At 39.9% G+C, this 27,582-nt stretch overlaps 2 protein-coding genes across 2 annotated transcripts; one reads left to right on the top strand and one right to left on the bottom strand.

Annotated features, from left to right (window-relative positions):
• Positions 1-842: 842 nt before the first annotated feature.
• pibf1 (progesterone immunomodulatory binding factor 1) lies at positions 843-20,066 on the bottom strand. The gene is made up of 18 exons (XM_022206272.2): positions 19,467-20,066; positions 19,220-19,320; positions 17,302-17,500; positions 17,081-17,200; positions 15,926-16,059; positions 15,238-15,346; positions 15,022-15,141; positions 14,864-14,925; positions 14,217-14,342; positions 13,513-13,611; positions 9,962-10,127; positions 8,939-9,089; positions 8,522-8,612; positions 7,964-8,066; positions 5,781-5,911; positions 4,283-4,367; positions 1,822-1,995; positions 843-1,518 (listed from the first exon to the last, which is right to left on the bottom strand). Exons 1-18 carry the CDS (start codon positions 19,731-19,733, stop codon positions 1,465-1,467), a joined length of 2,292 nt encoding a protein of 763 aa, XP_022061964.1. The 5' UTR covers positions 19,734-20,066; the 3' UTR covers positions 843-1,464.
• Positions 20,067-20,314: 248 nt separating this feature from the next.
• Positions 20,315-27,417, top strand: dis3 (DIS3 exosome endoribonuclease and 3'-5' exoribonuclease). Its single transcript, XM_022206273.2, has 21 exons — positions 20,315-20,743; positions 21,155-21,312; positions 21,434-21,630; positions 21,735-21,808; positions 21,969-22,136; positions 22,314-22,478; positions 22,673-22,786; positions 22,961-23,098; positions 23,219-23,365; positions 23,472-23,588; positions 23,680-23,781; positions 24,208-24,272; positions 24,477-24,561; positions 24,749-24,876; positions 25,027-25,113; positions 25,218-25,374; positions 26,004-26,218; positions 26,317-26,485; positions 26,582-26,740; positions 26,848-26,970; positions 27,052-27,417. The coding sequence occupies exons 1-21, from the start codon at positions 20,525-20,527 to the stop codon at positions 27,118-27,120; spliced, it is 2,856 nt and encodes a 951-aa protein (XP_022061965.1). The 5' UTR covers positions 20,315-20,524; the 3' UTR covers positions 27,121-27,417.
• The last annotated feature ends 165 nt before the right edge of the window (positions 27,418-27,582 follow it).

The following is a 27,582-nucleotide window of genomic DNA, read 5'->3' as shown; positions in this document are numbered from 1 at the left end:
AGAATATTTTAGAGTAAATATTTGAGTTCTAAAAAATAATATTAATTTAGTAACAGCAATGATTAGCAAAAAGTGTCAGATAAATGTAACGGAGCAGAAGTACTAAGCAAATTAGGATGACATTACTCAAGTGAAAGTATCTTTAAACTACAATAAAGTATTTTACTTAAGTAAATATTGAAGTTCTAAAAAATATTTTCATTCCACCAATAACAATAATTGGTGTTTATGTGAAGCATGAAGCAAATTAGGATGGAATTATTCAAGTAAAAGCATCTCTAAATTGTAAAAAATACAATATTTAAATAAATGTAGGTACAATATTTCATAATGAATATTTGTCATCTGACTATCTGAAAATGTATTTTTTGCTGTGCATAAGTTCTATTATTTAGTCTTCAACTTTCATAGTACTGGAAGATATTTATTAACATTTTAAAAACTCTGAAAAAAATCTGATTGTGTATTTCTGAAAAATCCAATCCAAGTCTTTTACTTGACTTTCATCCCTTCAGTTTGCAATGAACACATCAGTTACACATTTTAAACCTCAAGGTCAGGCTGAGATGATTTATTTCCTCTTCCGGAGCCACAGATGACATCATTCCACAATTTTCACATGCTATTTTCAATTACAAGTCAGCTGAGCGTCAGTTGCAAAGTGGGTGGAATGCCCCTTTAAAATGTGATACTGGGGTATTTTAAATTGTTCGAGTTAACAGGACACCTCTGTGTTATGAACTGGATGCTGCTCGAAATTGCGCAGCAGTCTTTCCACATTTTATGAAGTCCTGTCATACCAAGTCAATATCATTTCCATTCTGTACGCCAAAAATCACACATTTATTGCACTTTATAGTTAAGTTTATTGAGTAAAATACCATGCGCTATGGCAATTTGCAGGTAGACGTTTTAGGTTTATTTAGAGGGTAAAAAAACATGTTAAAAAGAGGCAAACCAGCTTCACGGCAGCCCTGTGGCCGAGTTTAATATGACACCAATAAGAACGTGGTCTGAAATGATAAAGGTATGCCTACTATGTCTATATTTAAAGCCAAAGGAGCCGGAGCTCGCGCAAATCAAAGGCTAAGGTTCCTGCAGTGCTGTTGTCTGTAGCGACCAGTATCTGCAAACCTGGTAAAGATGAGGAAATAATGATAGACAGACCTAATAAAATAGACCACTGCCAAGAAAGAGGAATTTTTGGGCAGTCAGTTAGCGAGGAATGTGTACCCTGTGGACGGGAGGTAATACCTGTGATTTTGGACCAGCGCATAGGGAATTTATTCTCTGGACAATATTTAACCAAACACAAGAAAAACCAAACACTCACATGCTGTTTGTGCTTTTATATTTGAAAAGCTGACATCTGAAAAGAGATGTCATTTACATGTCTAAAATACATAATTGATAAAAACTACAATTGTTAAAATCCGGAGTGAGCACCGAGAGTTACACAAATGTTCATTTTTGTCTCTGCTTTGTCTTCTGGTACCAATCAGGAACTTCTTTATTGGTCTGCAAACAAAGGAGACAAAGAGGAAAAATTATGCTAAAAAAGTATGAAGTGAGTGACAGCAGGGGCTTTTGTTTGCTTTCTTGAAGATCATCTCAGCTATTTGACTTTCTCATGATTCCATAATATATATTACAACACATCTTTGCTCAGCTGACTGCGATGAAAAGCTCAAATAAAACTAAATGACAAAAAAGCAATTTATCATTTCCTGCCAGCCTCTAGCACTCCTTTGTCTGAACCTCTGTCCAAGCAGGTTAAGGTGGTATGACTCACAAAAGGGTGTTCCCGAGGCAGACACTTACAAACACAGTGGGTTTAGGTTTGTTGGGCGATTCTTCCTCTGAAATCCTGCTGGTACGTTTGGACGGCTGTTTTCTGGAGCTCCTGATGCCAGTTTTATCCGTTTCCAGCTGGTTTAGAGCGTCTCCGTGTCCAGACCGCATGTTGATCAGGACCTGCTTCATCACTGCTAACTCCTGGAGAATCACATGGTTTATAAAAATAGAGATGTGGAAGCATGGGTAAAACAATAAATCATATCGAGTTTCTTTACATAGCATATTATAAAACAGCTGGACCAAACTGCTGTACAGACAGGCAGCAACAAAAATATGTGCAAAAAGAAAGAGAGGATAAAGACCTGTAAAATCAATTGGTAAAACAAAAAAAAGATCAATATGAAATACTAAAATCAATATCAATCAATTTCTAAAATAATAACTAAAACAACTAAATATTAACACTATTAAGAGCAACTAAAAGCCACTAAAAACATGTATGACGAGATTTTTCTTAAATGTCAATGATTAAAAGACGAAGTCTTTGGAATCCCTGGATAATAGGAGAAATTATGGTAGTCTGGTGCCAAAAAATGACAGAAATTTAACTGCCACTTAGTTTTTATTCAAATATAAGTGTTGGTGGCGTTATATTTAAAAATTAAATGGGTCAATTTGTAATTGCAGGACTTTTTGTAACATAGTTGACATTTTTACGGTTTTCATGTCTAAAATCAACATGGCTGCCTATAACCAAACACCACATGGCATTTTTACAGAAAGATTCTTCAAAATATATACAATCGAGTAAAATTTAAATTGAAAGTTATTTATAAAGATAGCGTTGTAAACCTGGTGACATGCGATAAATCCACACTTGACTCACACACTACTTTATATTAAGTAACTCTGAAAGGCTTGGAGTCTTCCAGTCTTCTCTTCAGGAGGAAATGACATCATGTGGAGCAGGTCATGTGATCTGGAATTAACACACTTCCTTCAGAGGTGTTTTTGTAATGGCTAACTTAGTCGGACACAGTTACAATTTTTTTTTTCATGCAAAATTTCACATATTGCCAAAAAATAAATATCTGTCATGATTATCTCAACTTAATAAAAAGAAGACAATCAAAACAAATTTTGAATGAGCTCATTTTTTAAGCTAATTGGAAGGTGGTTGTTATTAAATTCAGATGTTTATTTAGTTGACGTTTTAGTGATATCCTGTCATTTTTTATTAATAACTGATTATTTCCATAACAAATAATTATGGAATTTGTAAAGACATGATTTTAACATAAAACATTAGCATTTTTACTTTTAATAAAATGTATGCAAGATATATCCCATGAAACTCAAAAGTCCCTCAGTTATATATTGACCCAAAAACTGATATCATGCTAACATCAGTAACAATCTGGTTCACACTCTGACATTGGAGCAACACCCAGTACAGATACAGACTGCTTATCCATTTCTGTACTTTCATATTATGTAATGCATTTGCCAAAAAACATGATAAAGAAAGGTGGACACTTGTATAAATATTCTTTCTCATATATATATATATTTTTTTTTAGCATTTTGGGAAACATTTGCTTCCAAACATCTGCTTTCCACAATTTCTATTGCTAATTTCTGATGACATATTTGTTCTGGAGCACAGGCCGCCGACACAGCTGACCTCTTCAAGTCCAACTACGGGACGACTTGTAATAAGTTTCAACAAGCTCAAGGGTCTGCGGGCGGAGCAGCAGCGGAGGCAGAGGGGAGGACTCTGGGCCATTTCACGGTTCTATTTATCACCTCTGAGGACATGAGCCCTGGCATGTCACGAACACGCACACACACAAGAACATGCACACGCACCCTGGTGGCATCTCAAACAGCCAAGCAGAGGAACAGCTGTCTATGACAGGGCACATACTTCATACAGCAAACGGCTGGTTTGAGGGGGACACACGCTCTTATGTGCACGCACGCACACGCACACACAGCCTTAAAGGAAACATATCAGCACAGTGGAATAACAGGCTTCACTGGAATACCCAAAAGTGACAGGTTGAGTTTAGAGAAATAAGTAGCAACCTTGACACATTCGATTAATATTTGTAATTTTTTTTTAAGGGTAAAACATCAAATAATTAACTGTTTTTTGTTGTGAATGATGAGAACTGTGCCTCGTCTTAAATTGTAGTCAAATATGTGTTGTCATCTTGAGTTCTTCGATATTACGACAGACGTTTATAGAACACAAATTTATTGAAAAATTAATAAAGAAATTTATAACAACCAAATCAAGCTATCTAAAGTTGTTGTCCTGGACTTCAAGAAGTTTATACGGTTGTGTTTAACTGCTTTGTGAAACTGAATGAATAGAATATTTGAGAAAGTAATCAGCACATGAATCAACAGAGAGCCTAATCAATACATAGACTTTAAAAATAAACATTTATCATGTAACAGCAAACATCACAGTGGTTACCTCTCGATGGTTGAGAAGTCGTTCCAGATCCGCAGCCATGTTGTTTTTCACTTGTTCCAGAGCACTGCGCTCTTTCCTCAGAGAACTGGGGTTACATCCAAAAACAGGCGAGCACAGGAGAGATCAGATCTTGAGGTAAAACAAAACATTACTACCTAATCCCCCGGCTGTTCTACTTTTGTCCTGTCACTGTTCTTACAGTTATTGTTTTATCGTCACTCACTTATTGTTTTTCTGGTGAACTCATGATGTGATTCTATCAGTAACAGCATTAGAAGACTGGATAAATTATGTAATGTTTTTATTGTAGCAGATATGAACTCTTGTCGTGTTTTATTTTGCTTTAGGGTGGGGTCAGGTGAAGGTGGACACGGGATCAGAGGTGAAGGTGTGGTTGACACTGTATTCTGAACGTTATTTCATTGTCTGACTGGACTAATGCGGAAAAAACAAAGAAAATACTGGCTTATTTCTATATATAACCAACAGTCTAAAAGGTAGCAGTTCGGTTTCCCAACACCGAGAGTATGAATCACTTGAACGAAATCATCGACAGTCGAGCAATAAATAAAAAACAAGTGAGTCATGATTTTCTAAAATATTCAAAATAAAATCCTTTAACAAGTGTGTGAGGCTGATATCTCTCTTCAGTCCTGTCCAAATGCTCTTTCCTAAGGCTGTTAAACATACAAGCAGGAGCTTGTAATAGGGGTGCTTTAAAGCAAATCATCTAGCACATCTTGAAATAACAGCTTCACTGCTATTCACCAAGGACTCTGGGAAAAAAACAGACTTAAACTTCTTATGGCCTTTGTTGAAATCCTGATGTTTGCCAAATTAAGCTGTGTCCATTTTGAATATCAAAAAACTGTCAACACAAATAATAAGCAGCAGATATGAGTAAAGATGAAACACAAGACTTCAGTGCATAAAGTGAGAATCTCCTGTGAGCTGTGTCTCTGCTGTTGAACAGATAGCTCTGCACAGCCACAGGAAAACTTCAATATCTCTGTCAGATGGTGAGGTTTGAGAAGCTTGACAGCATTGAAAGGATTTTTTTTCCCCTCTCATGCTTGCCCCAGGTGAGCGCTCAATGGTAGTGAGCAGCAAGAGAAAACCTGCAGTCTGTCAGTTTGCATATTTTTCGAGCTAAAATACAGATTCACAGTAGGTCAGGGTCAGGTAGCTGTAGGTGTGCTCGCGAAACAGTCGCTGATTGGCTTAAGATAAAGTGAAACACACATGCTGAAGACAGAAAGAGGGACAGAAGATGACAAAAGGCGATAAGGACAAAGCAGAGACACCCAAAGGCGGGGAGGGATGGCCTGTTAGCGTGACGAGAAAATTACAGGTTACAAAAGGGAACAAATGAAACAAACAAATACAGTTTGGCAAGCAAGACAGAACACTTAATTGCCTTTAATGAAGCAGGCTGTGCTCGTTGATGTTCTTTTATTGCATTTCATTCTTGTGTGGTGTCTTGTTTCTGCGTGCGTACCTGACGTTGTCCTCTAGCGAGGTGACTCGTTCCTTCAGCATGCTGATCTGGGCATCCCTTTGTCTCACCGTCTCAATCAGGTAGCTATAAGGCTGCTGCGTCTGCTCTAACAGTTGGTTGGCTGCCAACAGCTGAGGAAGAGCACGTACTTTATGTACTTCAAATAGCAATTATAGAACAATTATTTCACCTACACAATGGTGATGCTGACCTAGATTCTTTCTCATTCACTAAATTATACATCTGAGATTCAGGTTGACATTTTGTACACACACACGACTCATAAAAAGTGGGGTGAGTTTTGTCTGATGTAACAACAAGAGCTAAACATCTGTCATTGTGTTGTTTATTAGACAGAACAAGACTTTAATATTTGCGTGTAGCAGCTGATGTGAGCTGTTATAGAATAGTCTGAAACACATTTTCATGAGGTAAATATTATGAAATCTGACAATATTTGTGAATGACAAGTACAGCCAGTGCGTCCGTATCTCAGCAGTCATCAGGGGCAGCTCAAGGGGCCATAAATACGAGCTTTTATGAAGGCGTATCTAAGCCGTGTCCCTTTTTATTAAAAGCATATACAATGCTGCTCAGTCAGTATCATACTTAAAATCTGCTCAACATAAGATAAAGTTAGGGTGTTACACATTAAACCACTTTTACAGCCAGCCAGTAGTAGGTAGAACTGGGTGGGAGGGTAAGGACAATAGTTAGTTAGTCAGGGCAGTTGTGTGGGTGGTTAAGTGGTTAACACCCTTGTCTTCTCTCGTGAAAAGGAAGTATAATTTTTCAACCTTTGTCTTTCATACTCAATGACTCATGAGGTATTCCCAATGAGTGCCAGTCAATCACAGCTGACAGTTGAATGGCTGGCTTACTTAGCCTCAAATCTGAACACCCTCTTTACTCCGGCTTGCACAACCTCTCCTCTCATTGAAAGTATAATGAGGACCGAGCAGAAAAGCAAACACGCTGACCGCACAAACCTTACTAGATGATTCTTAGCATCGGTGTACGAGGGGCACATGAGCGCACACAGTCAGACTCAGACAGAATACACACACACACACATGAAATTAAACTCACAGTAATGCACATGTATGTACACGGTGTGGCAAACACAACAAAAGCACAATGACTGGTGCAGTGAGTTGTTTGGAGAGTGTAGAACATGGCCGTCACGGTTTTTAGCACTATTTCATACTGTGTCAACAAGTGTGACAGGTACTAAAACTAACTTCATACTTTTCTCATACGAGTCTGCCGTGTCTGCTGTCTGCAACCTGTGATTTTCCTGGCAAGACTTCAAAAGTAGACTCAAAGATTTGATGGGGCAATTATTAAACCAGATGGACACCCTCACCAATGAGCCTTAAAGTAGCTTTGATGAGATCTAGTGCTGTGCAAATGCTTTACACAAATGAGGATGCTTTCAATGTGTTTATTCAGAGTGCAGGGAACAGAAAAAAATTGTAATCAAATCTCTATTTGCTGTGGCCCCATTTAAACGGGCATCTATTCTCCTTGATAGAACTGCATGTAGTTTTTCACATGGCAGGTAGGTTGTTTTAGGATCTTGGATAGCTTACCACAGTTTTTCTGTGGATTAAGGCTGTCTCGGTTGCTTCTGTCTCTTCATGTAATCCCAAACTGACTCAACAACACTGAGATCATTGCTCTGATGCAGCCATACATTTGTATTTCTATTTGCATTAGTGCTTTAATACCCTGTCTGTAACATAGAGGTCATTATCATGTTGCGACTTGTAACGTTCCTACATTTTTTTGCACAGTACTGTATGTGGTGACTGGTTTCACAAGCTACTCAATTTCACTCCAAACGTGAAGACGATTAGATATACTCTCACCACTTTCACAGCAGATGATGTGAGAAGGTAAAGGAAAGATGATGAGAGAGAAGCTACCAAGCTTGGCTCCACGATAATGACTCCATTATGTCATGACGGACAGCTAAAAGCCAGTTGAAATAAATCATTACAATGTTGATAGAAACTGTGGAGAAACCATAATCTGAAACTGTGATGGTGTGAAAACAGAAGTGGCAGCAGGTACTGACATGCACTTTGAGATTTTGTTTAGAGTGTGCATTAATTAAATTCACCCTACTAATGATGGTCCCCAGGCAGACACACACCCGAATACTATGTATATGTGTGTACCTCCTCAGATATCTGTCCTCTTTGTGACTTGTGCATCTCCAGCTCTCTCCTCAGCGACGTATTCTGCCTCTCGAGCTGCAGCACCCTGCGGGCCAGGTGAACGCTGCGCAACAGCAACACAAACACAGTTACGGAAAATCCAAAACAGTAAAACACCAGCAAGTTTACACTAGTATGTATGTCAGTGCTGTGGGATCAACTTGGGGTTTCAACTCAAAGACTGAATGTGTTTCACTGGAAGTGACAAAAAGAGCAATGTGGGTAACAGCAATGCACACGTAAAAGGTAATCTGTGAGTTTTGTATACAAACATTCATAGAAATTCATCAATAAAAGAGGAAAAAAGGAGGAAAACAAGTTGATATGAACACTGCAGGTTTCAAAACACTTTGCAAGATGGTGACAAAAGCTGGGGGCAATAAATTAAAACACACAAAATACCTTTAGATTTTTTGTGAAGTTTTCTGTGCAGTCAGGAAGGTAACTTTTTACTTGGTAACATCACTACTCAGAATGTGCCCTGTGCTTGAGATGTGAAGGTGAGATCATACACTCTACCTCTGCTTTAGTCTTCTTTTGGCTGTTGTGGGAACATTGGCTCCGTAGCCGTATGAGAATAGAACTCTCTCTGCCTCCTCTTCATTCTCAACTAGTTAAAAAAAAAAAAAACAGAAACACAAATACTTTACATCAAGTAAAGAAATGGCAGCGTGTGATTAATGTTGATCTGCTCTGCTTATGCCAGGCATTAGCACATTACTACATAAAAACTAGTAAAATTATTTTGCTTTCTTCGTCAATCTTTAAATAAAGTCCCTACATTTGATTCCAATATAATACTATCTGTCATTTTTATTGCACACATTCTCTGATGCCAGTTCATTGCATCTGAAAGGGATCAATGTCTGTTTATTCTGACTTCACCGTTATGTGTTTAGTGCACTGGCTGCTACAGAGCTAATGCTGTGTTCTTACTTTCAGCAGCCTGCATGGTGATCTGGTCCAACTCTTGCTCGAGCTTTTCATACGTCTCCAGTCGACATGCCTGCTCGGCATTCTGAGCTTGCAGCTCCGCCACCCGCTTCTCCGATGACGTTTGTAGTCTGTAAAACTCCTGAGTGAGGAGCTACAGAGGACATGAAGTCAGAATTGTTTTCTTTGATTAAATAATTTTCACATTGTACAAATTTACAACCACGGGCAATACTGTCAACGCATAGAAGAAATTCCATTTATGTAAGACTGGCAGTAAATTTTTTTAAGATCAATTAGCACCCAATTACATAAACTTTGTTTTATTTACTGCAAAATGTTTACCTCTACCGTTCACATTCCTCATATCCCCACATTTATGGAACAAATGCATAAGTAGGAAAGCGTAGGCAGACAAAAGATGAAGAAAGAAAGACATGACTGGAGGTGAACTTAAATCAGAGTAGAAAGAAGGGGGAAAACATCAAGTGGGTGGGTTATTCTCTTTGATGAACATAAAACAGGCCTCCACAGGGTGCAATGAATCTGATATAATAATGCTGGGAGGTATAAGTAATTATAATCATTTAAACAAATGGCCTTTAGAGTCCAAGTGAAGCATTTATCTTGTCAAACGCAGCAAAAACATGATCTAGCATTCGACCACTAATTGCACCTGTGTAAGAGAAGACCCTCAAGCATTGTGTACACTACAACATTGTGATACTTTGTACAATAAATATGTCATAAACATGACATTAGATAAAAACATTGCAGCACATTTTGTGTCTTATTTCCCCCCCAGTAACAATATTGACTATTGCTAAGTGATGAAAATGTAAATAATAGGGTTATGTGGGATTTCTCACTCTGTTCTCGGAAAAAGTGCAGAAATTGTGTTATTTCAAGTGTTTATTATTAAATAATTATCAATTCATCGGCATGCTGGATCATTTAGTTGTCTAAAGTTCAAACAAAAGAGCAAGTAGCTGACTGGGTATACTCTCGCCTTTTTTGTTTCACTACCTCCAGTTTTTTCTGCTGTTTCTCACATTCCACTTGACACTGGGCCAGGGTCTTAGCTGTCTCATCCTTGACCATATGGGCGCGCTCAGCTTCGAAGGAGTGCAGTTTGGCCTGGCTGGACAGTTCTGCTACCCGGCTGTCAGTGCCCAGCTGGAGCTGACGAAACCTAAAGAACGGATAGACGGAGACAGACAGACAGTTCGTCTCACTAAAAATGAACCCAAGTAGGTGTGTTTAGATACTTTATGTACAGATAATAAATTAGCTGTGCGCATCTCTCACAAACTGTAAACTCAGATGTAGGTCACTGGTTGAGCTCAAACATGCCTGGTGGTTTCGAACAAATGTTGCAATGTGTTCCTTCATAAACTGTAGATCCAATAACTTGTTTGTTTGGATGCTGCCAAGTAAGCGATTATTTGGTGAGCCTTGCGCAACGAACAGTTTATGAGTTTTTATGTTGAAAGTGTTCAGTGGCACCGTACAGTTTGGCAAGTACGATATTACACAAAGCCACCAAGCAGGAAAGCCAAGTCCTAAATCATTTCGTTGCAGAAGAGTATTTCCCAACGGCGCTCGCAGCAGTGTTGGGTCTTGTTAGATCTTCAGTGATTCTAGTCGGCAGCTACAGAAAGATTTTATGATTTAAGCGTTTACTACTTGGAAAAAGAAGAAAGAAAAACACAACATTTTCTACACTGTTTTTATACAATGCATACATAATATGAAGGCAAGTAGAAGCCTTTTGATTTCAAGAAAGAATTCACTGAGCAAACCTTCCATGTGCTCAGATCAGAAAACAAATCAAATGCTGACAAAGGTGGTTGATCATTTCGATAATGGTTTAATCTTTCAAGTCTTATCAAACTGAAACATGTCAAATATGTGTTAATACCTTCTTATCAAATGAGAAAATGTGCTTCTTTGCTGATTATTATCTTTGAGTTTTGGACTGTACGTATGATCAAATATTTTATAGATGGAAAAATGAATTGCTTAACTCCAAACATACTAAACTGATCAAGAGAGGATGGAAAAGAAGAATTTGCTGCAGCTCTAAAAGTATAAGGACAGGCAACGGTTTTCAAACTCAGTCCTCCTCAGGCAGCTTCCAAGCGTGCACACGCAGACTATCAAGCCATGGAGGTTGGTTGGATAATATTAATAACTCTCGATTACAGCTGACCTGATAAGATTTCATCATCCATAGTGCGCAGGCCTGAGCTATGCGCCCAGTGACAGACATGTACACATGGTCGACATTTTATGCCTTCTTTTATTAACGGTGGCTGCAATCTAAAAGCAAAGAAGCAACATTTTCCTCAGAAGAATGCTACTTATTTTTCCAGGGAGGGTGTAGTCAGCCACGGTCTCTCTCTGTCCTTTCAAATGCCAGATTTAATGGCAACATTTACAGCTACAGCAGGTGAGACAACCTGACTCTGAGGCTCCCCAAGGCAGTTTTGTCACAGCAAGTTTAGGTCTGCCAGGGAGGTGAAAATGGAAAACTATACTCAACACTTTGCCTTCGTTTTGGACAATCTGATCGCTGTAAATGGCCTGTTAGCCGGTAATCTGAAATACAGCGCTGAGATTCAAGCTGGTCCTCTATACTTCAATCATCTGACGCCATTTCAAGCTTGTCCCCCTCATTCTTTGCCCCAAAAATAGGGTGCATGCGTGGGGTTAGGGGTTAAGGGCTTGAGGCTAGCATCTGTCATTGCTGGCTTGCGACGCAGAGAGGGAATGTGATCGCAGCAGAGAGTGAGAGCAAGAGAGAGTAAAGAGTGTGTGTGAGTGTGTATGGAAAGACCAACAGCTGGTGGTTTGGATCTAGAAAAATGACTGGCATGTAGTAGTAACCCAGGACAGGGACACTACTGCTGCTGCTGCTGCTGCTGCTGCTGTGTGTGCGTGTTTCTGTTTGTCAGTTGACACAATAAAAGCAAAATTTTGAAAAATTACAATCAAAAATATTTCAAATTAGTGCATTGACTGAAAATGTGAGTATATTTGAAGAAGCAAATCAAATACAAAAAACACAGATTTGTTCATAATTGACACACATGCGTAGGCAGAAGAAAGAGGCCGCCTGAAATGCCTCCTCCAATAGGACAAAAAATTCAGTCTTAAAGTATTTGTGTGGGTGCAGCAGGGCTCAAAATCTATCTGTTGCAATTTCCATGTAAGATTTGAAACTTCCCACTAGGCCTTGACCCGGAGGCACCTTTGGAGGCTATACTACGACGAGCATTGTTGCCTGGAGCAGAGATAAGGACGAGCAGCTTGGACACAAATCACTAAGTGTGGAAATGGAAAATAGCTAAAAAGACACCTTAATTTCAAATCGAAAAAAAAAAGTTAAAACTGAATACTACACTATACTCTAATTAAAATCATTAAGCACAATGTAATGAGTTTTTTTCTTAACTGTTGTCTATAGCATCCTGTCTCTCGTTTTGCTTTCAATCCAAAGTATTTCACTCCTGAGAGGCAGACAGCCAGGACAGTATTACCTATTAGTACTAAGCTGACTTAACTGAACTCTGACTTCAACGCGACCTTGTGATCCCTCAGTCACAGCACGGAGTTCATGTGATCTTTAGTAAGAGGCAGTAAACCACAACCACCAAAGTCCTGCCACGCCCACAACATTCGCTAATCCCACCGGCTCACACATCAGCGCCAGAGCAGGAGCAAGATCGCGACTTTCGGGGGAATACAAAGGAATTCAAGCGGAATAAAAACGTATATTATAATGACACACACATTTACAGCCTAGTCTAGTAAGCAGCAATGATGTTTTATTAGTCATCCCCACACAGACACACGCAACATACTAACACTTGGCCGATAAAGACAAGTACTGAATTCAAAATATGTTGTTCACTGTGATGACAAAGACATGAACCAACTGTCCCCAGTTGCCCGCAGGTGAAATATTTTGATGTTCCATTACGAATTCCATGTAACCTACATTTAAGTGTAGCAGCCGCAGCTGTTGAACCAGATTGAGTAAACCGTGTCACATACTAGTGATGAAACATTCTTCTTCATGGCTTCATTTACAACAGTAAATAAAAGCAGCCTCCAGTAGTCACAAAACAACTAAGCACATGGAATTAAGCACGGCACTTTTTTAGATTTTTAGATCATTTTTCAATATCTGCTCAAACTGCTTTTAATTTTGGAATTTTTCCATTTTCATTACAAATTTCATTTCACCAAAAAACATTCTTAGTTACTTCTAGATAAACGTATACAGGTTTTTTTTTTTTTTTAGGTATCTGTCACTTTGAACCTGAATTATCTGATGTGCAGCTAGATACAACTGAAGTGGGAAAAATTTTACTGTAAACTAGATGAACTACTTCTTTGACTGACACCCATATCTTCACTGCATGAAAAAAAGCAGAGAAAGTATGAATGAAAAGCTGAACTGAATGTAGCTGCCTCTCTGTCATGGTTCAGTGCATATCAGTGAAGTATTACATAAACTGTGTGTACACCCGTGTCTAATTTGTATGTGTGTGATGAGTGGGAAAACTCACTGTTCCAGCAGTTGGTCATATCTGGACTGAGTGTCTCTCTCAGCAGCTACAGCTCTGTCCTTCTCCAGCACCGCGTTGTCTCTGGCCTCACGCAAATTCCTGGTCAAATACACGAACATTAAAAAAACGCCACCATCTCTATTCAAAGCAAATGACATATTATGTTCAACAGGACATTAAAAAAAGTTTGTCATCATTTTATTAGGCTGCAATAAAAGTACAGATGGTAGAGTTCTTCTTTCTCTTAGACGTTTACATAAGTGTGAATATTTCTAGCAGCCCATTCAGGCTGTATTCAATGCTACTTGGTGTGTGGAAAGGAAAAGACAAGACAGTCATTATATTTATTCATTCTAGTGGGTGTACATTTCATCCCTTGACGAACACAATACTTCAATTTGTAAATGTGTACAATGTGTCGGTGTCGTGTATTAGAACACAAAAAAATCTTGTCAGAGTTCCCAGATAGAGCAGCACAACAACAGCACTGAAAGAAACCATGTAAAGCAGACAACACACTGGTACCTGATGATTAGTGAGAATGAATGCGAGATAATTACAACAGTGAATATTAGAATAACAACAGTAAAGCTGAAGTCTTGTCTAAAAATTCGTAAGCAAAATAATAAATGACATTAACTTCAAAATGTGTCTTCCTCTGGTTTTAATGCATTTCCTTTAAAGTTGTATAAATAGATTGATACCTGTTCTCCCTCTCATACATCTCCCTGGAGGTTCTCTGCAGGTTGTCTATCTCCTGGCTGGTTTTCAACCTGATGTTCTCCAACTCCTCTCTCAGCTTGGTCTCGTACTCTGATTTATAGTGGTCTCTGTGGCGGAAAGAAGATGAAAAAATAATACGAACAGAACTAAAAACCGATAATTTAAGAAATGACAGTGTCTTTATGTCTTTTTTTTATTTAGGATTTTTTTTTCTTTGTTATTTCTCTCCTTCACTGTCGTAGTCTGTTGGTGCCTAGCTTGGTGAAACGTTCGAGAGATGAGGCGGGAAAACGATGCCATGAGATGTCTGGGGGTCCGGGGCTTTGTTATTGAAATAATCTGTAGCTTTATAACATCACTTCTCAAGTGTGCATACCATTTCTCTTCATGTGGAACTAGGTAATATTTTAATGGCTGTATATACGAATGTTTCAAACATTTTCCTTAGATGTTTTCTTCACACGGGTCAGATCGCAGGAGAGACGGCAGATATTCATCCACAGCAAGGCAAATGTTTGTGATTTTTACAGGCAATTGTTTGGCATCAAACTGACATTTTCAGGTCTTTCATATTTAAAACACAAGAACATTGGCTGCTGACGGTTGGAACAAAACAGCAGAGCCTAACCTGGATGCGACATATTTTTCGTAGACGTTCTCTCTGGCTTTCTTAGTGTCTTCTAATTGTACCTGGATCACAAAAATAAGAAACACAATAGATGATTAGCGTTGTTACTGAATGCTTTTTGTACTAGATGAACATCTGAGTTATTGGACTGTATAGACCTGCAGCCTCTCCAGGCGGTCTTCTTCATGTGCACAGCGGATACTGAGCTCCATGTTCTGCCTGTGTAGGTACTCCTTGTCTTTCTGCAGGAGAGTGACTGATTGCTGCAATGTCGCCACCTGGAGGCCAAGAAGAAAAGAAATAGAGGCATTAATGAGGATTGTGAAGAATGAGGAACACAGTAAGTGTGTATATGGGAAGGTATAGAGATGCACCTCTTTGCTGAGTGTGTCTCGTTCTCTGGTCGCTGCAGAGTGGCTCAGGTCTAGGGTCTCATACCTCCTCTTTAACTCCTTCAGATCTGCTTCCATGTTGTCACGTTCTCTATAAATCGCAACAGAAAAGGTTAAAATACATAAAACTTGCAACATACATACATACCCAAAAACACAAGCATTGGAGCACACTCCGCTCAAACACTGTAAAACTATTCAGAACTGACTGAATCTGCGCTCATATGCTGCAGTTTCATAGTGGACATGCTCTGCTATTGCATCGGCTGCTTCTTTTGCTCTTCCATAAGTTGTTTAACATATCTACTTGTTGTCTTCATTTAAAAAGTAGGATCTAAAAGAAATCTAAAAAAAAAAAGCAAACCAAACACGGTGTTTTAGAGTTTGTTTTCATCGTAAAAAATAATTCCATGTTGCTTTCTAACATGTTAATAATAAAGTAAGTAATGAACCCTCAGAATCTTTTGCACAGACAAAAACTTACCACTGACTTCATGAAATAAATACAAAAGTTTGTGACTACCTGCTTTGCCATCACAGCCATAATGTATTAAATAAATCTTGTTATGCTAAACAGTCCATAAATCTTTTTGATACATTGAACTGTACTTGAACTAAACAGGTCAACAGAGGAGCCACCTTTCTCCTTCTGTCATACAAACACACAAACCTTTTGATGTATGGGTAGTTCTCTCTGCGATAGTCGCCCTCTTGGATCTGCTGTTTCGTATCACCCAGTTCTAAAGCCAGTCTCTGGCTCCTCAGTTCCAGATCCGTACGTAACCGCCGCTCCTCCTCGTAGCTCTGTGGATACGCACAATGAAATGAAACACTGACATTACACAGAGTGCACTATATTATTAGATGCTACACAAACACCTTAAATTTGCCCAGACAGGCATTCAGCAAGAATCACTGTCTATTAAATGTCCATAAGCATCTTGCTCCATGCTGTCTTAATGGCCGTATAAGGCTTCTACAGATTCTCAAATGGCCAAAATCAGGCCCTATTCTGGCATCCATCTTGAGCTGATGGCCAATTTCTCTGCTGGACGTGTCCGCATGAAAAAGGTGACAACCGAGGAAAGCACCTGTTCAGCGACGTTGTTTAGATACTCTCCGGCATTCAAACGATGCTCATTTATCCTCAAAGTGTCTCCAACCAAGAAATCATTCTCTGAGCCATTACACCACCTGTGCCTGGATCCATGGGAGTTTTTTCACTATATTCTCACCCGGCCTTCAGCATGTTGCATCATTATCTCATCAATGTGCCATTTATGCCTGCAGGGTAACTGCTGAAGATATTGACAGGATGGATATTTTTTGTAATTCATGCTATTGTCAGGCTAAACACAGCAGGCTGTGAAAATGACCATTCCAAGGACGCTGTAAGTGACACTAGACGGCTTAAGCCACGTGTCTATTTTACTATTTTGCAAAGTAATCGACCTTATTTACCCTCTGCATTCTTCATGTCTATGCTTTCTGGATATGTGACTCAAACCTGAAAGTGTTTGCTTAAAGCGCATTTGTTCTTGAGTGTTTAAAGACAGAAAATACAACTGACTGGTATGCTGGGCTTGTATACTACGTGTGTGTGAGCATACAAAAATGTGTAAAGGTTACAAAGTGCAGTGCCTTGTTGATACGCTACACAAATAGGTTCAACAGCTCTGTTTATTTAAACTGTACACACTATATGATGAGAGCAAAGGTGAAAGAGATTTGTAGGCTATAATATCAAAATGCACTGATAAGAAAAGATGAGGAATGATGAGAAAAACAGAAAGGTGTAGTAAACCACTGTGTTTGAATGTCGTACCTCCATCAAGGCCTTCATCTTGGTTCTGTGTAAATCCAGCTCTTCGGTCACATTACCATTTTTAACACTGAGATCGGTCAGCTGAGCCCGCAGAGGAGTCACCGCCTCGTAGAAACGCATCTAAACACAAAGAAAAAGTCACCTGATGTAGAATATCTCCAGAGACAATAACCAGGGTTGGACGGGGAGGTAGAATGAAGAGACAGCTCACACAGACTTACAGCTACGTATTCCTGTATGGAGATTTTGTCATCAGGGAGGCCACGGAGCTCCTGGTACCTGTCCTGGGAGATGTCCAGATCCCTGAGAGACCTCCGCAGCTCTCCAGCCTTATCACACAGCTGGCGGTTGGTCTCCTCCAGCTGTTGCTGCCTGAGCAGGATGGCCTCCATCTCCTGTTTACGCAGAGCCTGTTGCTTCCTGGTGAAGACAAATGTACACGTTTCATGATTATTTTTCATGATAAACAAACAGACAAACAGAACAACATATAACAGAATAATAGTCTTCACAGTGTAACACAGTGAGGGCCAAGCGGAGGTTCCAAGTGTCCAAGATTGTCAATATAAAACATTGATTCTCCAGGTCTTTCTTGAGTAAGAGTCTTCCATGTATTCGTGGGTTAAAGTTCGTTTGGCGTTTGCTCATTCCAAGACATACAACCTTGCATTCTCGTACAGTTTAAAAATGATCAATAAACCGCTCAATGGCAATAAGAACTGTGATCACATGACATTCAGATAAGATTTCCATTCCTTTTTGGGTGAAAGGTAATGTCTCAGAGCAAAAGTCAGTTGTTCTATAATGCCTAATTTCTGAATTATTCCTATCCATTCTGTGACTTTTGGGATATCTTTATTCAACCATTGTTTTTGTTATTGCTATGTCTTTGCCCCCTGTTAGTAGTATCTGTAGTAAAAATCTATCACAATTTGTCAGTGAAGATGGAAAATGTCCTAGGTAAATTACATGAAAGTTAAAATCTAATTCTGGACGCATTATTGATCAAATCTCTGGTCGGGCATTCCCAAAATATGTGAAAATGGCCCGCAGATGTATTTCCACAAAACTTCCAATACTGACTGTATTCAGGCTTGTCACTTTGGAATTGTTTGATTTTGGGAGTTATAAAAAGCCTTACATTGTTCTTCCATGTGAATTCTCTTCACAACGCTGTGCTGGAAGTGGTGCACTCTGTCTTACAGACGTTTAACCAGTCATCCTCAATTCTAGATTAGGTTCTTTTTCCCCATCTTGACTTTACGTACATGGTGGAAAGACTCCTTTCCTGTTGTACGGCTGAGTAAATTTGTACATTAGTAGTACCTTTTAAAAAAAGTTCACATTTTAAGACAGACAAATAGCACAGTACTCCGGATTAAAATATTTTTCATGCTTAGAATATATAATCACCATATTTGCTTTCCCTGGTTATATGTGTAAATACAATAAGCAGGGTAACCACTCACTATCAATCATCGGATCATTTGTAGCAGCCAATTTAAACTATTACAGAATGATTTGGGATAATGTCTAAATGCAGTTTTTTTAGTCTAATAAACACACGAGATGACATCAAAGGAGTGATGAAAGCATGAATTAGTAAAATCATTGAATTGACAGATGCTCTGCATAATGTCTATCGTAAATCGCAGCCTTGGCAAGTTGTTAATTTCATCGCTTCAAATTACAACTTTGATCTGAAATGGATTAACAGCTAATTGTTCAGACATTTCTGACTGCCTTCCTCCCCTAAATTGGATTTTAATTGGAATACAGTCAGCTGTGTCATAACACTGTCTGGGCAATATGGCTGTCAGAATGTCATGTAATTAGATAACTGAAGAAAATGACTGAAAATAAATAAAAAATTATCAAAAGAGAGGTGTCCTACGTGTAGCAGTTGCTCAAATGGTCTACATATCTGTCCAGTTTTGTGTAATTTTGCATGCTTTTTTAAATAATGGCAAACTTTTACAGTTTATCAAATGATAACTTTTCTTATGAAACATTTACTTACATTTCAAGACTGCATAAAATCCAATCAGATGGAATTGCGACTAATCAAAGCAGACAAATGAGCAATAACACTGGAATCTCGGTTTTGTTTTGGTGCATGACACTACTCTCCTTTCTCACCTGTTCTCCTCCTGAGCTAGTTTCAGCTGGCTGTCCAGTCTGAGGGACAGCACTTGTTTCTGGTGTAGGGTGTCATTCAGCCTCTCCTCCAGCTCCTCAATCTGAAACCCAAGACTTTTCACATCAATATGCACATACAAGAGTATTACTGCAACAATCACAAGACAGCCACTTTCTACACCCATATATCCACATCAATACTCCATTTTTTCTATAACTTGGACTGTGCAGCATCCCTGTCTTCTACCTTGGACATATGATCGGCTTTCATGTTGTCTATGATGAGATTCTTCTGAGAAAGCTCGATCTTTAGCAGCTGGAGGCTGTGCAGCAGCTCCTTCCTCTCGATCAGCTGGCGAGTCACCTTCTGGGATCCGTCCCGCTGATCGTCGGATGAGGACACATCCTCAGTGGTGGGTACGGTGGTCTCCAAGCTGATGTCCTCAGACTCCAGGTCCAAGGAGCTGGACACGTTGGCAGCTGTCGGCTTCAGGTGCTGCCTCTTGGGAGGCATTTTGCACCGATTCTGGTCCTGACTTTGAGTCCTCGTATTAGCTAACTAACGCCAAGTAGATTTTTAAAAAAGTTAAGTTCACGAATGTGACATGTTAACGTTACTTTGCAGCAAGAAGAAACAAAAACAAACAGCGAAGTAGCACGAATGTTAGCTAAACCGTTTACAAACGACCACCAACGCACTCACCCCGAAGGAAAATGATATAAAAACAACTCAAAGTCGCTTTAAAGTGACAAGAGCACACGGTGAATTGCTTTTAATTTCAAGGGTCCCGCTCCGACCAGCCTGCTAACCGCCCAACGGCTTGCCTGTTATAATTTGTTAGCTGCAGCGCCCTCTATGCTAACGAAGGTGCAGTACAATCAACGCCCACTCACCTATAGTTAATTACGACACACAGTCATGCAGTACCACATCCCACCAGAAGGGACGATATTGCGTTTCTGAGCGTGTCAACTCAGTCGTTCTTCTGCCTTCCTCTGCTTTGTTGTCATTGAACAACTAGATGGTCAACCAAAATTAACCGCAGACGTTATTATCATTTTACTCGAAAGCCGAAAGAAAATCACAATATTTTTTGACTACAAATTATTTATTTTGTTTTAGAAATTAGTGCATAAGAAAATTGTACGTTTTAAAATATCTAAAACACAACTTCAGTTTCCTAACACTCTTAGAAAGTTCTGTCGGCCCACTGATTTAGCTTACACATGGGCAGCTAACTGCTACTCTTCCGAAAGAAGGATAAAAACACCGGAGTTTAATTTTTTTAAGCTGTTATCGCCATCATGTTAAAATCTAAAACCTTCGTTAAAAAGACCCGGTCGGGTGGGGTGATGAAGGTAGTCCGTGAGCATTATCTGAGAGATGATATTTGGTGTGGAAGTGAAGCTTGCACTGAATGCAAACAGGAGTCCACAGTGTTGCAGACAGACGCGTGTATTGAGAGCAGTCTCTGCTCTTATCCACATTATCTGATCCCTGACACGAATGTGGTGCTGCATCAGGTAATTTTATGCGTGTAACTCAAAAAATGAGGACGTTTGTACCATCAAGACGTCTAATGCTGTCTTGTCATGCAATCCATACTTCAGTGTAGTGCCTTATATATTGCGATAATGCAACATTTATATGTGTTTTATTGTTATGTTACGCAAAGAGGCATGACAGGGGCCATCAGATGTCCTGATATTCATATAGGAATGAATGGCGCATCCCTTTAAACGCAGCTAGATACTCAGCTTTGTCTTTTCATGATTGATAACCTGCTCCAAGAGAGATATAACATAGATTTAGGTGATGATGATTCCCTGATTCAAGACAATTTATTATTCCTAAACTCACATCGATTCTGCTGTACACCTGATTCTGACCAGCTCTGATTCTTTTTCACCTTCTCCTTACAACTTGTCTTGCAGATTGACGTGCTGGAAGATGCTGTGATCCGTAATGTGATTATTCTTCAGACTGTACTACAGGAGGTACGCCACCGCAGTGCACCAGTCTACAAACGCCTCAAGGACATCATACATGAGAAAGAGAAACACTTCTACACCTTTACCAACGAACACCACAGGTACAAAGACGCTTGAGACTTTTTTATTACGGCATCACAACATCCTAATTGTACAGTGATAATAAATAAGAAGCAGCTGCTTACTTTTACACATTTATTCTTGTTATTTCTGTTTTTCCAGAGAGACATTCATTGAACGTGAACCAGGGGAGACTGCCAATGACCGTAATGACCGTGCAATCCGTGTGGCAGCCAAATGGTACAGCCAGCACCTGAAGACATCTGAGTCTGACACCGATGGGCTCAAGGTGGTTCTCCTCACCAATGACCAAGGGAACAAGCAGAAAGCAGAGGAGAGCGGCCTGCTGGTGTACAAATGTAATTAGTCATTTTTTCAACAGGAAAAAGCTTCCTTGTTAAGTTCTGTTTAAAATGCGTCAGCTTCCTGCTTTGTCACGAATATTTATTCACTTGCATTCTAGTTGAAGAGTACATCAAGAGTCTGACAGCGAATCCTGAGCTTGTAGATCATCTGGCTTTGTCCAATGATAACAAGGTAAACGCTTTCACAGTTTTGTACTAGTTATGTATAGAAATGAATGCCATTTCTGATTTTGTGTAAAATGGGAGTGTATGTGAAATTTGGATTCTTTATCTATAGGACTTAATTCTCTGTTTTCTCTCTTTACCTTGCTTTTTTTCCTTTCCTCCTTTAGAATGAGATCACTAGCAGTAAAGTGTTGTTTCCAGAGCACCTTCCTCTGTCAAGGATCCAAGCAGGAATTAAGAGCGGCTCCTTCGTCCAGGGCACCTTCAGGGCCAGCAGAGACAACTATCTGGAGGCCACGGTCTTTATCCAGGGAGAGGGGGAAGACAGCACAGAGGTTTGTGTTCTCTTATCTGTAAATATTAAGTGTTGTAGAGATCTGTTCGAAAATCTGGAAATGTAGAGACATTCCAGACCTCATCAGGGTTTGCAGGAGATTTGAGGAATTCCTACATGTGAAGTAACTGTCAAAATAGTGAAGTCCATGCATGCGCTCTATTTGGCTTGCTGCCAGATTCTCATCCAGGGTCTTCAGAACCTCAACAGAGCAGTGCACCAGGACGTGGTTGCCGTACAGCTACTGCCACGGAGTCAGTGGGTGGCACCATCCTCGGTCGTGTTGCAGGATGAAGGAGCAGCGAAGGACGATAATGTTGAAGAGGAGGAGGAAGAGAAAGCGGTAATTATAGGTTTTACTGAAAGGAAGAATAATTAGACAGCTTTTGTCTCTGCTTACAGTTGGAGAAGGTGTCTGCTGTGTCAGTCTTTAGAGATAAAAATGAAATGGAGTATCTGGTTGTTGTGCTACACAGAAAGAGAGCTGGAACTTTTACAGTGTTTTAATAACCTCCTTATTCCTATGTGTTTAAACAGTTGAGGATATCAGCAGCTGAAGCAGCCAGGAAAGCCACAGGAAAGGTAGTGGGAATCATCAAAAGGAACTGGAGACCATTCTGTGGCATGCTGAATGTCTCCCAAATCAAAGAGGTAGGTGCAGACTGTTTCATAATCTTGGTTTGAAAATATAAAATTGTCCTCAAACTTCGTATGCATGCTTTGTGCGATGTAGTAAATCTTATGTACTTTATACTTCACAAACTGTGTAGAACTTCGTCTTTAATCGACAGCACTTTTCAACAGTCCCTTTTCTTTTTCTTTCAGTCTACCCGTCATCTGTTCACTCCAGCAGACCGCCGTATCCCACGCATTCGCATTGAAACACGACAGGCGACCACACTGGCAGGCCAGAGGATTATGGTGTCCATCGATGGTTGGCCCAAAGACTCCAGATATCCAAATGTGAGTTAGAATCTCTTCAGACTGTCAACTTTTTGGAACAATGGATATCCTGCTATCAGTCACTACATCTCTACTTGGCAAACTTGGACAGAAAATGTAACTTTTTTTTCTCTTTGTTAGGGTCACTTTGTTCGAAGTCTAGGAGGTGCAGGGGAGAAAGACACAGAGCAGGAGGTGCTGCTGCTGGAGCATGATGTTCCACATCAGGCCTTCTCTCAAGCTGTACTCAGTTTCCTTCCCAAGATGCCATGGGCTATCACACCAGAGGTACCTGTGACACACTTATTCTAGTGAAGTCTAATTTGTAGAATATAATTTGAAAGCACACATGTGTAGGTCTGTGTATAATCCAGCTTGAATGTGTGTGGTACAGGACATGGTGAGGAGAGAGGACCTGAGGCATTTGACAGTGTGCAGTGTCGATCCCCCGGGATGTACAGACATAGATGATGCCTTGCACTGTCGAGAGCTGGAAAACGGAAACCTCGAGGTACGTATATTGTTACTGTTAAGTAACAATGTTAAGTTGTTTGTGTCTGTATCACATTTGAGTCTCTGAGCAAGCTATTTTTGCGCTGTAGGTGGGCGTCCACATCGCAGATGTCAGTCACTTCATCAGGCCTGGCAATGCTCTGGACAAAGAGGCTGCCAACCGCGGCACCACTGTGTACTTGTGTGGCAAAGTAAGGAAATCACACTCACAAGTTTGCATTCTCAAGTTTGAACATCACTAAAAACAATACATTCACAGTATTGAGTTGCAACAAAAATAAAGTAGAAAGCAATTTCTCTGTTCTCTTAGTATTGTGATTTGTATGGGAAAAATTGTGTAGGTAAACAGAGAATGTGTTCAGAGTGTATGTGGTGGTTTAAGACTTTGTCGCATTTTTAGCTATATGATTCTATTCCTGTCATCTCTTTATCTCAGCATAAAATGTCCTCTTGATGTGGTGAAGTATATGTAGTGACAGTTTGAATGTTCATACAGTCTATCACTGGATTTGATCACATTGTATAAATGGAAATTAGGATTTTATTGAAACTTTTTGTATCTAATTAATGTTTAGCAGTTCTGACTTGACCAAACTGTTTCATATTGTGCTCAACAGAGGATCGACATGGTTCCTGAGCTGCTCAGCTCCAATCTCTGTTCTCTACGCTCCAACGTCGAGAGGTGAGGCCTGAAGATGCACAAACAGACAAAAACTTGCACAGTAATCCACACTGTCAGTTGCTTTCATCATACTTAATCAGTCTGAACAAACTCTAGCTGCTACAACCAGGATGTTATATTTTGCATTTCCTGCTGATCAGAAGTGAATTCATTTAAAATGTATGTCTCTTTATGTCTGGTCTTTTTCTGTTACTCTTTTACTAGGTTGGCTTTTTCATGTATCTGGGAAATGAACCACGAGGCAGAAATACTGAAGACCAGGTTCACAAAAAGTGTTATTAACTCCAAGGTATAGTGCCAACACAGGGAAGTTGCATTTTCAGACCTTCTTTTTTTTTTTAGAAGAGCATGTATTAAATTACACTCACCTGCTTAGGAGTTTGCAAGTTACTACAATGCAGGGTCAAGATACTTCCATGAATGCTTTATATGTATTTGTGTTTCATTGTTTACCCGTCTGCCATTCATTGGTTCAGGCATCTCTGACCTATGCTGAGGCCCAGATGAGGATCGATGACACCAACAAGAATGATGACATCACCAAGAGCTTGCGGGGTCTCAACAAGTTGGCAAAAATCCTCAAGAGGCAGAGGATAGAGAAAGGGTAAGGACTAATGAATAGTGAAAGTATGGATTTACAAAATGCTGGATGGCGCATTTTAATGCTGTGGAAATGCTTTTTGAAAAGCATTTTAGGGATATGAGAAAATAACTGAAAGTGTGGAGTTGTAACAGTGTATATTTTTGTGTTCAGGGCCTTGACGCTCTCGTCTTTAGAGGTCCGTTTTCACATGGACAGTGAAACCCACGACCCCATTGACCTCCAGACCAAAGAACTCATGTAGGTTCCCTGAAAAAGGAGCATTCTGCAGAATCCTTTACTCTTCTGTGTGAATCATGCAGTGTTTTGGATGTAAGTAATTTAACCCGTCTTTCGGTCATTAGGGAAACAAACTCCATGGTAGAGGAGTTCATGTTGCTGGCCAATATTTCAGTCGCCCAGAAGATCTATGATGAATTTCAGGAGTGTGCTCTGCTGAGGAAACATCCAGCACCGCCTCCGTCTAACTATGATATCCTGCTCAAGGCTGCAAAGTCCAAGGTGAGTGGAGTAAAACGGTCAGGTGTTAAAATGGTTTATACAGATGTTAAATGCCTGTTTCTTGAGCTCACTTATTTCATTTGTCTTGATATCGAAGAAGGATGTTGTGTCAATAAATCAGCAGTAACTCCAAATACACTAAATGTGAGCGGAATCACAAAAATTAAATTTGATGTGCTTGATTCCAGACTCCTAAATCACTGTCTACATGATAGATTTGTTGAGTGACTCAAACATAGTTGAATTAAAGTAACAAATCACTCAACTTATCAACTGAAGTTTACTGGTGGACTGCGAGAATGCAGGCCAAGAAAAACTCCACTTCTACAGACGAGACACCTTTAAGCCAGACTGAAGTATGCTAAGGACAACCTGGAGAGAGATTATGAATACAGAAAGTGTGTCCTTTGGTCAGATGAGACCAAATTAGAGCTCTTTGGCCACAGAAACGTTGCTTATGTTTGGAGAAAGAAGGGAGAGGCATATAACCCAAAGGACACCATCCCCACAGTTAACAGAACGAATATTCGGATATTCGTCTTTAATAGGGCCCAAATATCCAGAGACCAGAAACCACTATTCAGGCCAGCCCTAGTGATGATAACACATTTCTTTTCATCTCTCATCAGGACGTGGCGATCCACACAGACACAGCCAAGGCCCTGGCTGACTCCCTCGATGGAGCCAAAGTGGATGGCTTTCCATACTTTAACACACTGCTGCGCATCTTGGCCACTCGGTGCATGATGCAAGCGGTCTATTTCTGTTCTGGCATGGATAACGATTTCCACCATTACGGCCTTGCTTCACCCATTTATACGCACTTCACATCACCTATCAGAAGGTATGAAAACTGATCTTCTACATAACTGATATTCTGTTTAACCTTCTGATGTCATCTAAGCCTCTACCTCCACCCTGCTCCTCTGCTCTCCTACACAGATACGCAGATATTATAGCGCATCGCCTGCTGGCAGTGGCTATAGGAGCAGACAGCACCTACCCAGATTTGATGGACAAACATAAGCAGTCAGCCCTCTGCAACAACCTCAACTACAGACACAAAATGGCTCAGTACGCACAGAGGGCTTCTGTTGCCTTCCACACACAGGTCTGAATTGTGTTAACTGGCTTGCATGTGAACCAGCCTCCTACCTAAACCATTAAGACCGCAAATTCATGCTTTCAATACAAATTATCTTTTCAGCTGTTCTTCAAGAGCCGAGGCATTCTGAACGAAGAAGGATTTGTTCTGTTTGTGAGGAAGAATGCGATCATTGTGCTCATCCCAAAGTTTGGCCTGGAGGGAACAGTCTTCTTCGACTCCAAAGACAAAGTCACCCCAAGCATTGTTTTTGATGAAGAGGTACAAACATTTGAATTGATTTAATTTTGTCATTTTTTCATCAGTCATCATCAGCTTGTGTTTCTTTCTTATTTACTAAAGTGTTTATTTCGTCTGCATATGTCTAGGGTCCTGCTCTGACCGTAGAGCAGCACACGTTCCGGATATTTGACAAGGTGAAGGTCACCATCAGTCTGGATGCATCCAACATTCAGCACCAGAAGATCCGGATGGCTCTGACTGACCCTGTGGTAAGGACAGACTAAACTGAACAACTTCATTTGTATCCAAATAACATTTTGTACAATAGAAGCATGTGTTCTCTATTTTAGATTCCTGGTGTGAGTGTTCCAGTCCCAGATGCTGAACCACAGGCCAAGAAACCAAAACTGGACCGCTGACAGAAAAGGCAGCACCATAATTCAGCTGAACCCGATCAAAAATCAGTCTATAAAGGAACCAGTTTGGATTCTGATGCATTGACACAGTTAATTATGTTTTAGATATGTTTATTTTTTAATAAATCTACCACAACAAAGACACGCCGTTCCAGTCTACCCTGCACCACTTTGTTCTTATACTTGTAATTTTATTATGATTTGAAACATGAGTCCATAGATAAGGGCGGGTGGCAAGTCATAGCTGCAGTGTTAAAAACGGTGTAATATGGCATTGGTCATTAAAATGTTTTTTACAAATGGTTGTGTTTTTTTAAATGTATAAAAATCTCACACTAAATTATTTTTGTCCAACAATATTGGGAAATTTGCATTAAGTGATGATACATTTTACTGATATAATGGAAACTCAGATACACGGCTGGACAAAGCCACCGAGTCAAAATACCCCTTTACTCAAGACTA

The sequence above is a fragment of the Acanthochromis polyacanthus genome, chromosome 15 (genome assembly GCF_021347895.1).
Source record: "Acanthochromis polyacanthus isolate Apoly-LR-REF ecotype Palm Island chromosome 15, KAUST_Apoly_ChrSc, whole genome shotgun sequence".
Classification (NCBI taxonomy): Eukaryota; Metazoa; Chordata; class Actinopteri; family Pomacentridae; genus Acanthochromis; species Acanthochromis polyacanthus.
The sequence above is the reverse complement of the archived record's forward strand: the minus strand, read 5'-3'. Positions and strand labels throughout refer to the sequence as shown.

Excerpts from the sequence above, each read along its gene's own strand:
- pibf1 (XM_022206272.2), bottom strand. The coding sequence starts at position 19,733 with ATGCCTCCCAAGAGGCAGCACCTGAAGCCGACAGCTGCCAACGTGTCC. Across the intron at positions 17,201-17,301 it reads CCATACAGGAATACGTAGCT|ATGCGTTTCTACGAGGCGGT; the intron begins GTAAGTCTGTGT and ends CTTTGTGTTTAG. Across the intron at positions 1,996-4,282 it reads GACTTCTCAACCATCGAGAG|GAGTTAGCAGTGATGAAGCA; the intron begins GTAACCACTGTG and ends GTGATTCTCCAG.
- dis3 (XM_022206273.2), top strand. The coding sequence starts at position 20,525 with ATGTTAAAATCTAAAACCTTCGTTAAAAAGACCCGGTCGGGTGGGGTG. Across the intron at positions 22,787-22,960 it reads ATGTCTCCCAAATCAAAGAG|TCTACCCGTCATCTGTTCAC; the intron begins GTAGGTGCAGAC and ends TTTTTCTTTCAG. Across the intron at positions 23,782-24,207 it reads CTGTGTACTTGTGTGGCAAA|AGGATCGACATGGTTCCTGA; the intron begins GTAAGGAAATCA and ends TGTGCTCAACAG.